This window comes from Cloeon dipterum, chromosome 2 (assembly GCF_949628265.1).
Source record: "Cloeon dipterum chromosome 2, ieCloDipt1.1, whole genome shotgun sequence".
NCBI lineage: Eukaryota > Metazoa > Arthropoda > Insecta > Ephemeroptera > Baetidae > Cloeon > Cloeon dipterum.
Window position 1 is genome coordinate 32,699,710 of NC_088787.1, and position 12,751 is coordinate 32,712,460.

At 37.6% G+C, this 12,751-nt stretch overlaps 3 protein-coding genes across 3 annotated transcripts; 1 reads left to right on the forward strand and 2 right to left on the reverse strand.

Moving 5' to 3' along the window:
* Positions 1 to 241: 241 nt before the first annotated feature.
* LOC135937167 (brachyurin-like) lies at positions 242 to 2,039 on the reverse strand. The gene is made up of 6 exons (XM_065480256.1): positions 1,897 to 2,039; positions 1,325 to 1,385; positions 1,123 to 1,270; positions 806 to 1,071; positions 587 to 729; positions 242 to 533 (listed from the first exon to the last, which is right to left on the reverse strand). The coding sequence occupies exons 1-6, from the start codon at positions 1,939 to 1,941 to the stop codon at positions 357 to 359; spliced, it is 840 nt and encodes a 279-aa protein (XP_065336328.1). The 5' UTR covers positions 1,942 to 2,039; the 3' UTR covers positions 242 to 356.
* A 1,177-nt stretch (positions 2,040 to 3,216) lies between these two features.
* On the reverse strand, positions 3,217 to 4,810 carry LOC135936074 (brachyurin-like). The gene is made up of 6 exons (XM_065478756.1): positions 4,528 to 4,810; positions 4,381 to 4,441; positions 4,159 to 4,306; positions 3,827 to 4,092; positions 3,591 to 3,733; positions 3,217 to 3,455 (listed from the first exon to the last, which is right to left on the reverse strand). The coding sequence occupies exons 1-6, from the start codon at positions 4,570 to 4,572 to the stop codon at positions 3,279 to 3,281; spliced, it is 840 nt and encodes a 279-aa protein (XP_065334828.1). The 5' UTR covers positions 4,573 to 4,810; the 3' UTR covers positions 3,217 to 3,278.
* Positions 4,811 to 6,407: 1,597 nt separating this feature from the next.
* LOC135936529 (integrin alpha-PS4-like) lies at positions 6,408 to 12,429 on the forward strand. Its single transcript, XM_065479373.1, has 21 exons — positions 6,408 to 6,635; positions 7,438 to 7,547; positions 7,606 to 7,682; positions 7,740 to 7,863; positions 7,923 to 8,017; positions 8,460 to 8,655; positions 8,714 to 8,799; positions 8,855 to 9,082; positions 9,136 to 9,247; positions 9,306 to 9,479; positions 9,533 to 9,706; positions 9,850 to 9,989; positions 10,044 to 10,155; positions 10,213 to 10,378; positions 10,429 to 10,806; positions 11,060 to 11,150; positions 11,209 to 11,310; positions 11,376 to 11,736; positions 11,799 to 11,895; positions 11,957 to 12,143; positions 12,211 to 12,429. The coding sequence occupies exons 1-21, from the start codon at positions 6,460 to 6,462 to the stop codon at positions 12,295 to 12,297; spliced, it is 3,273 nt and encodes a 1,090-aa protein (XP_065335445.1). The 5' UTR covers positions 6,408 to 6,459; the 3' UTR covers positions 12,298 to 12,429.
* Positions 12,430 to 12,751: the final 322 nt, after the last annotated feature.

The following is a 12,751-nucleotide window of genomic DNA, read 5'->3' on the forward strand; positions in this document are numbered from 1 at the left end:
AAAATTAGAACTTATGCTTTATTGTCTCATAAAATATAAATGTTATATACAAAAACTTGATACTCAACATAAGGCGCATAAAAATTTTATAAACTAACAATTATAAATTTCATATTTCATCCTCACATATTTTGATTGCGATCTAAAATTTTTGTGTTTCAAATTTTGTGAAGGACTATCAGCTAAAATAACCAAATCCTGAATGGTGATAAAGGATTATTCTAAATGGGTTTAAAAAGTATTTTCCATTTGCTTTTTTTTAATTTTTGATTTATTGGTGTATGGTCAGATTTTCACGATTAAATGAGTGTGCTTCATGAAATTTTCGGTCTTTTTGTTCATGCCATAGGATGCATTTAAGGGCGGATGGTGACTCCAGCGTTCTGCTCAAGCCAGTCCAGGTAGCCAGTGACTCTGCAGTAGCCGTGAGGACTTCCAGATTCGCAGCCAGCTGAGGAAACGAAGCTGGTGATTCCGACTTGGGTCTTTCCTCCGTCGGTTTCAGTGATGGTCAGAGGGCCACCAGAGTCTCCCTGTCAACAAAATTTAAAATCAAGAAGAAGAGCAATATTATAAAATCACGTACGTTGCAAACGCCGCCAGATCCACCGGCGGTGTCAATGCAAATGTGGTTAGCGGTGATGGTGCTTCCGAAGTAGCTACTGCACTCGGCGTTGCTCATGATGGTGACATCAACGTACTTGAGTTCAGGGCTGATGTTGGGATCAGCTGCAAATGAAGAAAAATAAAATTAGGTCCACATCATAATTAATATTTATCTCATTGTGTGAGAACATTTTAGTACCGTCAGAGGGGCGTCCCCAGCCAGAGGAGGTGGCAGCGACTCCTTCAAAAGTTTCTCCAACCTGAGAGCGGGATGGCAGACGGATTAGGCCAATGCCCTCGCCAGAAATAGGGGCATCGAGGTGAATAACGCAGAGATCGTTGTTCAAAGTAAAAGGGCTGTAGTTCTCGTGCATCTGGCCGTTGGTGGATGTGCCAATCTGCAGGGTAGGCTCGCTCTCGTCATAAATGTTCTGGGCTCCAAGGTGGGCCTCGAAGTTTCCAGTTCTGTGATTTTATTGTTGATTCATGTTTATAAAAATTTCGCAGCTCTCCTACCCGTCGCAACAGTGAGCAGCAGTCAAAACCTTATCTTCCTTGATGAGGGATCCACCGCAGAATCCAGAGCCATCGAGGAAAAGACCAGCCTGGAAGGGAAGAAGTCCAGGGGTGGCGACATTTCCGCCGATGATGCGGTCAGCCTTGGCTGAACAATTAAAAAAATAATTTCTCATTTGTCTGAAATTTATAAATAACTTACGAACAGCCCTGATGGTGTTCCTGAAGGAATATTTGGGCTTAATGTTGTGCCAGTCGACGGCCTAAAATGTAAAATTTTCTCACAGTTAATAATGTATGAGCCAACATAACAAAAAAACCTTGTTAAACGGAAAATTTGTAAATTAGATTTACTTAAATGATATTAAAAGCTTTGTTTTAAATCTTAGGTCAAATGCCATGGACGTATAAAGTGAGAGATTTCAATAAGCTAGATATGATATACTATTGTATCGCTAAGATGATCGTAGAAAGAGTTTTTTAACAGGCAATAATTTTTTAAGTAGCAATATATGACGATGTTTTAGTAATGAAATTTATGTGCTCATGATTAGGGTACCAGTTAGAACCAAAACCTATCAAGAAAAATAAAATCTCAACTTTTCACTCAATGATTGAAGAGAAGTTTGATTAATCCAACAGTAGTTTAAATGAATTGTGACCGATTTTTTTTGCAAATTTCTAGTTCTATTTTTATTTGTTATTGCTGTTTTTAGTCAAATTTATTTAAGGCAAAATGGCAAAATCAGTTTTTATTAAAACAGTCTCTCATACCTGGGCCGCGACGACGAGGAGGGTCAATGCAACAACGGTCTTCATGGTGGTGCCAGAGTGATTTCACCTGCGTCCCAGCGCCTTATATTATGCTTCTCGCGTGTTATCGCTCTACTTGACCATGATAAATGGAAATAATACGAGCTAGATTCTCAACAGGGAGCTTGCAATCAAGCTGATTTTTTGTTGGCAAACGTATACCGCAACTTCAAGTGCAGATCCAGATAAGAACTCCAAAAATCCAAAGTATTATCTTTCTAGCAATTCATGTTGATTAATGCTGTTATTGTTTAGTCAGCAAAAGATCTTTATCTCACGTTTGTACATCAGTCATCCTATTGAATAATTAATTCTTTTAACACACTCAATCGAAGGTGTTTACCGAATTCTTTGATTGCAAAATAACCTTTGATAGCTTATCAAAATGTCCTAAAAACAATACCAAATTTTGTGTGCGTTTCTTTTTAATCTTTATCGAATTTCCATGAAGAGTCATTAGAAATCCCACCGTTTATCATTGTTCAAATGGGCTCGTTTTCATCTGAATCAGAAAAATTGGAGAATTCTGTAAGTTTATTTAGGGTCATTATTTCAGATATTAGAGTAAGCTCGAAAATTAACTTATTTTTAATTTCAATTATAATTGTTGTTTGGTTTTCTGTGTGTATTTCCACCATTCAATTGAATCTCCCTTCAGACCTTTCAATGCATAATCACCACTTTGTTCTTCTCAATCCAAGTGCAACGCAATATAGTGCTAACTGTGCTCGCAGACTGAACAATCAAGGCCCGATCAGCACCTATATGGTGTAAGTGACATCAAATTTACAGCCAAAAACTAAAGTATGAATTCATATGGCTGTGTGGCACGTTTCATATTTTCTTAAGTTTGCTTTTTGCTGACAAATTTTACTAAATAAACCTTCATTGAGCATAATCTGTCAGAACAATTAATCAAATTAATATTATTAAATTTAATCCTGATTTTTTATCTTAAGAAGAATCAGCGATTGAAAGAAGCTTGTCATATTTGGTCTATTTTTTGGTGACTGAGTCGTGCTTTCGTCGAAAAAGTTGATTTGGTCATTGTAAATTAATAAGCACATTCTACTCTCCATATTGAGAAATCAGAATGTTATAATGATTCAAAGAGAAATTAGATTTATTTTCATAAGCAAAATACAGAGATAAAAAATAGAAGCGATCAATTAAAATGGCTAAGTCTGCATCAATAATAAGTCAGCTACAAATAATTCTGTTTTTTTATGGGGTTTCCGCATAAAATGCATTTTCGTCCAATTATAATTTATTAAAACTTTTATTGTCTAGTTTACTATAACAATGACACTTTTTACTGAGAGAACTTCCTAAATGTAAATACTTCAAGGTCTAATTGTGACTCCACCATAGGTTTCCAACCAGCTCAAGTAGCAGGTGAGTCTTGTAAATCCATGAGGGGATCCCGATTCACAGCCGGCTGACGAGAAAAAGCTTGACAGAGCAACTTGCGTCACGTTCCCATCGTCTTCAGTTATTATCAGAGGACCGCCGGAATCACCCTGTTTGACAATTATAAAAATAGCACATTAAACACAGATAACATTTGCAGATCGCATTGGTTCATTTAATCCGTGGGTTTACAGACGTTTCAATTTCAAAAGAACTAAAACAAATTATATATGAAACAAACTCACGCTGCAAATTCCGCTGGATCCGAATTTGGTGTCGATGCACATTTGACAAGGCACGATGTTAGGTCCGAAATAGGTGCTGCACTCAGAGTTTGACATGACAGTCACATTGACAAACCTGAGCTCGTCACTTAGGTTAGGAGCGACTGTGAGCATAACATTACAAACGAATTTAAAAATATTCTATTTTTTGCTCAACGAGAAGGTTCAATTAAATATTATGTGCCTTTACTACTCACAGTCGTAAGACAATCCCCAGCCAGAGGTCACAGATGGTTCTCCATCGAACGTTTCTGCAACCTGGGAGCGCGAGGGCAGCCGGACGGGAGCGATACCTTCACCTGTCACAAATTGGCGCATGCGGACGACGCAGATATCATTTTCTAAGGTGTAATCGTTGAAGTACATGTGGATGGCTCTATCCGAGGTGATATGCACAACATGGTTTGGCTCAGACAAGTCGTAGATGTTTTGGGCGCCGAGATGCACCTCAAACACGCCAACGCTAGATTTTTTAAGTTTAGTGAAAACTGGCTAAGAGATATATTTAAATTTGAAAGGGAAACTTTACTTGATACAGCAACGGGCAGACGTCAAAACGACGTCGTCTTTAATCAATGAGCCACCGCAAAAAGCAAATCCATCGAGAACTAGTCCCGCTTGGAAAGGAAACTGTCCTGCAGAAGCAATCTCACCCCCGATTATTCGGTTGGTCTTTCCTACATTACAATTAAAGCAGATGCAATTTAAACTGAATATTAGGATGGAAAAATTGATTAAAACAAAATCTTACCAACTGAATTTGCAGTTTGTTTGAAAGAATAGCGTGGGTGTACGTTGTGCCAGTCAGTCGCCTGTAACCGATGAGCGTTATATTGATTCTTAACATCCCTTAACAAACAAAGAAAATTTGTATTGATACAACAAAGAACAATCTTACCTGAGTGGCAGCGATGAAAAAGACCAAAGCAACAAAAGCCTTCATTATGCTCTGAGATGTAAATCAGTTGCTCCCGAAACCCTTTTTTATATAGCACCACAGTCACGTAAGCAGCCAAATTTGTCCTTCTTTAAGTCGCCTGATTCGGCGATTTTTGATACGTGAATAGGATATGCACCAATCGGATTAAGGTTTGCAGTAACTCATTCCAGCCGCAATCCTGTTTATTCAGGATTTCATTTCTCAAGCTATACTTCTGCCGGTGTGCCAGATCGATGATAACAAATATTTATGTTGGCTGACATTCGTAATCTTGTTGCTACAGAAGAATTTTTACTCTTGCGCCTGCCTATTTTGGGCAGAGATGTATCAGAAAATAAACATATTATTTTTTAGATAGCTCAAAGTGTTTTACAAAAAAACCATACTTTGTGGGAATTTAGAATGAAAGGAAAAGTTTAAAATATTGAAAGGAATAATGCAGCGTGAATTTGGTTTTTTAAGTGACTAATTCGTGCTGACGACGCATGAGTGAGGAGCCGAAACAGTATAGTTGTCCAATAGAATTAAATGTGTAACATTTTTTGATTTATAAAATTTCCTTTCGATATTATTATCTTTGTTCAAATCAACATCCTGTTGTGCTGCTATTTTTTAATTATAATTTTGGGTTAAAATTAAAATCAACCGCGTGAAATTTCAACGGAAGTTAAAGCGGAAATTGCACTTTTCAAATAATAATCATTTTTACTCGCCATTTCCCGGCTTGACCTCAGCATGCAAGCCCGTTGTGTATATTTATTTAAGAACAGTAAACATTCAAGGTGATGATAATAATAACACAACTCAATTCAATTCAAATTTTGCTTTATTCATTAAGTCGGAATATTTGCAATGACTTTTGAATAGTTGTCAATTAATCATGACTGCGAATACCAAAGAATAGTCTGCATTTTATTTAATAAAATTAATTTACTTTAAACAACCTATTGTAACACATGACTAAAAAATCTTTCCTGTTGTTATCAGGGCTAGTCTAAAGTATAAATTTCTACCGGGTGCTAAATTTAGAGCATTTGGGGCCTTGTGTGGCGCCTGGCCCACAAGAGCGCCGTAAGGCCTGGTAAAAAGTAAGGGGACGATGTTCACTATGCCCTATAGGCAAGTCCGGCATAGGTTAGTATGGATCGATTTAAAATGAAATTCAAGTGTTTTATTATATCTTGTTTTCCCGATATCAATTCGAGTTCAAGAATTGTTCTGTAAAGCTGAATAGAATGGTTGAAAAATGTACTCATCCAAATTAGTTTACAAGCGCCACATTCAATTAATTTTTTCGAAGAATATATATAATTTACTTTGCGGTAGAGAAGAATATCTATTTTTTTTAAATCTATTGCTTTTTGTAAGCGAAAGCTACATTAATTTGAATTCTTTCTGGACCCATTTCGATATTGCTCCCCAGAGCTAGGTTTTATTTGTTTGTCAGGAATGGTGCCTTTTTTGATGTATTAAATATAAAAGTGAGAATAAACATCTATTAAATTAAGCACAGAGTTTGTGACAAAATGCAGACTGTAGCTCATGACTTGTAGTTACTATTTAGGTAGTTAATTTGATACAGTTACAAACCAGACTCTCAAAGTTCTTAAACATCTAAACCGATTGATAATTTAACAGAATCTCCACCTGTGTTTGAGTGGCACGAATAAAATAAAATTGTCTGTTCACCGTAAATGTTATTTTAAATGGTTATAAAATCAGCAAAAGGATAGATGTAGGAAAAACACTCGTACTTAAAACAAGACTGAGTCAATTTCCATTTTTGAATGCACACATGATAAGCAACGGGATGTGGCGAGCAAACGGAAAGGAGGGTTTTTGCCGCAAAACGCTCAAACACAGTACGGAGGTGACTGTCACTGCTTCATAATGTTGTACCAAATACTTGGTACACTGGCAATATTCGCTTTTATTCGCGTGCAAATTCACGCGTTTAATCTGGATTTGGATAGTCCTGTCGTCTATCAATCTAACCAACCTGGCGACTACTTTGGCTTCAGCTTGGCGCTCTATCCTGGAAGCTTGGAACCAAATGATGTACCATGGTAAAAATTTTTTTTTTTTTAAACACATTTGAAACTTTTTTGCTTTACTGTTATTCCATTTTCTTTATTGCATCGTCGCTTATATAACTTTAGTATTAATATGGAGACTCTGAGTTGCTATTTATGCCGTAACATTTGAATTGCCTCATAAAGTAGATTTTTCGAACAAATATATTAAGTTAATCGCGAAAATAAATCAAGATAGTTGGGGGAAACAGAGAGAAATATAAACGTATTTTTCCCTTGCCTTCAAATATTTATGATCCAAATCTGTTAAAATAATTCTAATTTTTTCAATATTTTGGCCATTTTGTTGTTACAGAGAAGAAATTCACGTCACTTCAGGAAGTTTGCTATCCATATATAGGCATTCGTTTTCGTGATTAAGTTAGCTGTTCGACAAAATTTGTATTTTTCAAATTAGTGCGTGAAGCGACTATCGTTTATATGGAAAACTCATTAATTTCGATCTTTCATACATCTCAGATACTCCTTAAAAATGCGTTTGACATTTTTAATAAATTCCTGGCAGTCAAATGAACGGAACTGCCCTAAAAAAATGGTTAATATTCGACCGCTGCCCTAAGAAGCGTGAGAACCATGCAATGTTAAATTTGACATTTAATTGCGGCGCCGGTTGAACAAATATTTCTGACCCGCTTTTGGTCACTTAATCTGTCTCAATTTTTTGATGATATCTGCTGCAAAAAATTATAAGAAAATATGGAAAGGTGACCGAGAAGTACGATTTTTATTATATTTAAAATTGGAATTTATGATATGCATTAATTTTACGAAACAGGATGATGGTTGGCGCACCAAAAGCAAACGACTCCAGGATCGCAGAGCATGGAGTTGTCTACAAATGTAAAATAAAAGACGGCTGTAGCAAGATAAATTTGTCTTATCGTGGTAAGAGCGTTTTGTGTTGTAATAATTTAATTTTAAGTATCAATGGTTTTTCCTCAAGGCAATAACCAAGAGCAAACGAATTGGGCAAAATCCTTGCTGGGCAGCGCGATGGACATGACTGCTGACCGCTATGTGGTACGCTACTAATCTTGTGCCTTTACGTTGGTTGGTATTCATGATTGATCTATACAGGTTTGCAGCCCCAATTTGGCATTGAAAGTGCTTTACGATAATGAGCGTTACAGAATGTATGGTATATGCTTCTGGGGAACACCAAAAGATTTGGAAATCAATATCCTTGCTCCTCTAAATAATCGTAAAATAATGGTTGGGTTTGAATGAAATATTTTATTACAGTTAATGTGTATGTTACAGCTAGGAGGGACACTGAGGTCATACAGGGGAGCAATTTTCCATTATATATGTGGGGTCAAGCAGGATTATCAACTGCTCTCTACAAAAGCTCTGGAGTAAGTGATCAAGGCGGTCGTTTTGGAGTGAAAAAACATTATTTTTTGTTTGTTACAGTTTACAAGTTAATGATTGTTTCACTGCTATGCGACACTCTTTTCTATTTATTTCATCAAAACGTTAAAAATTTATTATATCTTTAATCTTAAAAAAACTTTGTTGTTGATATTTTGATTTGAGACAACTTTATTATTTTAAATTATAAAGGGAAAAAAGTACAATTTTTTAGTGACAAATTTCACTTTTTGATATATATTTAAATAGAATCCCATGTTATGACCCAAAACCTCAAAACTATCATGCGACGTAAATTAAAACTTTGTAGAGTTTTTAACCCAGTTGCAATTGGAATGAGGTATGACTTGTGCAAATAACTTTGCATCAATAAGTAGTAGTGCTTTCCCTTCATAATTGGCGGTCTCTTTTTGCAAACATCCACAGGACTTATACGAACTTCTAATTGGAGCGCCTTCTGTGCATAACTGGATTGGATCAGTTGTAAGCTACAGAGATGATTCAGACCTGAGCGGTGGGCTCGCAAAAAGAAGACGACGAGCCCCACTAAACGCTTTCAACATTGGACCATTCATCCCGAACCCAAGAATGGTTCCACAAATCGGGAAATATGGCTACATTGGTAATAAATCAAAAATACATTAATACGAACCCTGAATGCAAACTTCAATGCTCGTTAGGTTACGCTGTTGCAGTTGGAAAATTTTTTGCCCAGTCAGAAGTTGCCTACGTTGCTGGGGCTCCTTCCACTCAGCCTGCAGGGAAGGTGTGTGTATTTCACTGAATATATTGATACACAATAACAGTAACTGTCTACTCAGGTTTTTGTTTACACACTCACCATAAGAAGAGACCAAAAGGCAGAGTTTAATTTGAAACAAGTTCTGGAAGGCAAATTGATAGCTGAGAAGTTTGGCACATCTGTAGCCGCTGGAGACATCAATGGCGATGGCCTGGACGACCTTGTCATCGGCGCTCCCTATTTTAATTCTGAATCTTACGAGTCGCAAAACGAAGGAAAAGTGGTGACATACTTTGGAAGTCACACGGTATTGAGGAATGAGATTTCATGGTTAAATTTTTCTACATCCTATTCAAATAGCAAAGTTTCTCGACTCCAAAATTGAACCCGGAAATTATTGGAAAAGTGCGCAATGGTCGACTTGGGACAACTATTGCTTGCCTTGGTGACCTTGATTTAGATGGAAAGAAAGGTTCTCTGAACATTTTTCTAAAATCGAAGTTTCAATTGATGATTTTTTTCCTTTCAAGATTTTGCAATTGCGGCTCCTTACGAAGGTTCGGGCGTAGTGTACATTTACTACGGCAGTACAAACGGATTGTACGAAAGCCAAAAGGTTGTTGGATCAGAGATGAGCCCTCAAATTTCTCGCTTTGGATTCGGAATTTCTCGGGCACAAGATCTCGACAAAAACAATTATGGAGGTATATTTTGCAGCTTCGCGCAGGAAGGAATGTAGTGGCAGTTTAAATTGCAGATATTGCAATTGGAGCATACAAATCAGGAACCGTAGTTTTGCTTCGCACAAGTCCAGTCGTGGATATTTTCCCAAGAATCAGCATCCTGGGCCAAAAATTGAGAGAAGATACAAAGGGGTTTGAAGCAGAAGTTTGTGTTCGCTACGGTGGCCAGCACCCTCCGCCGCAAATAAGTAAGCTTGCACTCACAGCTTTTTTGGTTATATATGCAACTCCTATAAACGTTCACGCCTCGCAGGTTGCCTACCTTCTTCATTTCAGCGTGAAACCGAGATTTTTTAATTGATTTCAAATTTTACTGTACGTTTTCCCCCAGAAATGACGATGAGGCTGACGATGGACCCTGGGAACTTCCGCATTTACCGCGAAAATGCCGATCAAACGTTAACCACGACAGAAAACACTTTTGATATTAGATATCCAGAATTTTGTGGAAGGCTTCAATTTGTTTTGAAGGTTGTACTCCGCACCAGTTATATATCACTATAATTTAGAGCTATATCCTTGCAGAACGACATTAAGAATCGAATCGCACCGATTGAAATTGTAGGAGAATTTTTCATGGCTAAAAACAGCAGCAATCGCGTTCCAATAAATATAGGTGGTGACAATCGAGTCTCGGGTATGCAAATCTATTTTTAATCTATTTTAAATAGGACCATGTTAATGATATTTTCAGGCCAGGACGGGTTTTGCTCGCAATGTCCAGTGGTGAGATTTAATCCAAACACTGGAAATAATCAAGTAGTCAGATCAGCCAGCATTGGATTCGACCATGGCTGCAGAATTGAGAACCAATGCGAAGCAGATTTAAGTCTCACTGCTCAGTTCTTTTATCCATCAAAGTAAGGAGAAAATTATCCTGCCAACATAATATTAATACATGAATATCTAGCCCTGGAGAGCAGATCACTAATTATGTAGTGGGCGAAGCCAATAATGTCTTGCTTAGAATATTTTTGCAAAACAAAGGCGATCCAGCATTTAACACGAAAGTATCAGTTAAGGTCCCTGATCTGATAGTGTCTCTGCCTCCAAATTGCGACTTAAACGCCACAAGTAAAGTATATGACTGCGACGCTGGAAATCCTTTAAAAAATGTCTCGAGAATTTTGAATTTTGTCATCGACATTCAAAAGTCCATCGACAAGCAGAACGTTGATCTTGACGTTGAGATAATTGTGGACACCGCAACTAAAGTCGCCAACCCACGCCTCTTGACCGCAAAACCACGACTGGTGTTAGGATACGAAGCTGATGTCACTGTTTATGGGTATGAATCACTTGGAAATCCTTGATTAAGTCATTCTTCACACTGAGAACAGTAAATTTTTATGGCCAAATAAGGATGGCAAATTATACGGTTTTCTTTCTTTGTAGTCCAATAATAAACTATTTTTATTTAAAAATGTTTTTCACAAATATGTTACGATTTAATTTTTGGCATTAACTATACCAATAAAATTTGAATAAAACAAAAAGTCGTTATGTAATAATATTTAACATTTTTAATTACGTATTTTCAGAACCGCAAAAGAGGTAGATTACAGGTTCGAGCTGAAATCTGAAAGCATTGCTGAGGCGACAAGCAAAGTTTCCCCAGCTTTTAAAATAAAAGTTTGTATTTCATATTACCATCTCCGGTATGCGCTCAAAAGCAGAATTTTCAATTCAGATGGAAAAGGTAGGCAAGAGTCCTCTGCAGGACGTTGCTTTGAAAGTGAATATCCCTGTTTCCTCTGGCTCAACAAAATTCGTGCATTTATCACCACCACAAGTAAATATAACTCTTTAGTTTATTTTTGGATTAATATTTTGAATAACCGATCTTAATTCCTTCAGTTCTACATTGGGTCGAAGCTCCTTTCATGCCAGCCTAACGAGTTCATCCAGCAATCAGAGGTAAAGCAAGTATTGCGTGAAAAGGCGCCAGATGGACTCCAGCAGCCCGCGGCGGACGCGTCATTGCCCTCATCTCCAGCATCTTCTTTGGGAGGATCCAGGCGCAAGAGACAAACAGGGACACTGGGCTCGCCCGAATTCCAGTGGGACACTGAAAAGTATCCTCTCAACCGCACCATGTTCATCAACTGCTCGCAGAGCCAATGGGCGTGCACACAGCTTATCTGCACTGGCCCCTTACTTTTGGGGAACGTGCCGGCTGAGCTTGATCTACAGCTTCATTTGGACATGTCCCAGATAGGTTCGCGAGTTTTTTTTTCGCAGGGATTTTATGCGCTGATTAACTTTTTTGTTTGGCCGCAGAGAGTGATCTTGGACAAAACGATATAATTGCCTTTAGTGCCACAGCGACGGTCGAGGTCATCATACCGAAAAACGTGAAGCAACCCACAGTTCAAAAGTAAACATTTCAACTTTCTGCTGAAAGAACAGCTTGGATCAAGTCGAAATATCTTTTTCAGTCCTGACGTTGCTTTTGTCACCGCAATTCTGCTTCGTCGAGCCCCCGCTGGTAAAGTCGCAACCTGGGTCATTGTTGTTTCTGCCATTGGAGGAATTTTGCTCCTTGTTCTACTGGTGACAGCCCTGACGAAGGCCGGATTCTTCCAACGAAAAACTCGGGATGAATTGTTGATTAAAAAGCGACAGGTTCGTGTATAGTGACATTAAAAGAGTTTTTGATTTTAAGTTAACTGTTTAAAATATTTACGATTAGACGCAAATGGCTGCAGCTGGAGCTGCGATGTCACCTGAAGCTGATCTGGGAGAGAATAATGTCGTTTTTGATGATGAACCTAAGTAATAAGGGATAGAAATTGTAAGAACTAGAGTTTCCTCGCTGTTCGTTTGATTTCCACAATATGCAAATGCTTATACCTCATGATAATGTGTGTTTTTCGTGTATTAAGTGAATAAACTCATAAATCAGTACAATCTTGGTTGATATTTAGTAAAATAAAATAAAAAGACTAAAATTAAAACAACTGTTGATGGGGAAAGCGAAATTGATACAGTAAGAAAACGACGCTCCTCCAAATTTATCCATATATGTAGATCGCAAAAGAAAACTTCGAAAGCTTTATAATTATTCGCAATTTTTCCTCATAGGGAAATACATCTAAAATATTCCGCCATTGCCTTTCAAAAGTTGTTGCGGGTACAACAGCAACAGCGCCGAGATCGCACTAACAGTCCTTTTTTCTGTACTCTCAGCATTATAATGTATATTGCTTGTCTTTCTGTACAATTTTTGTTCT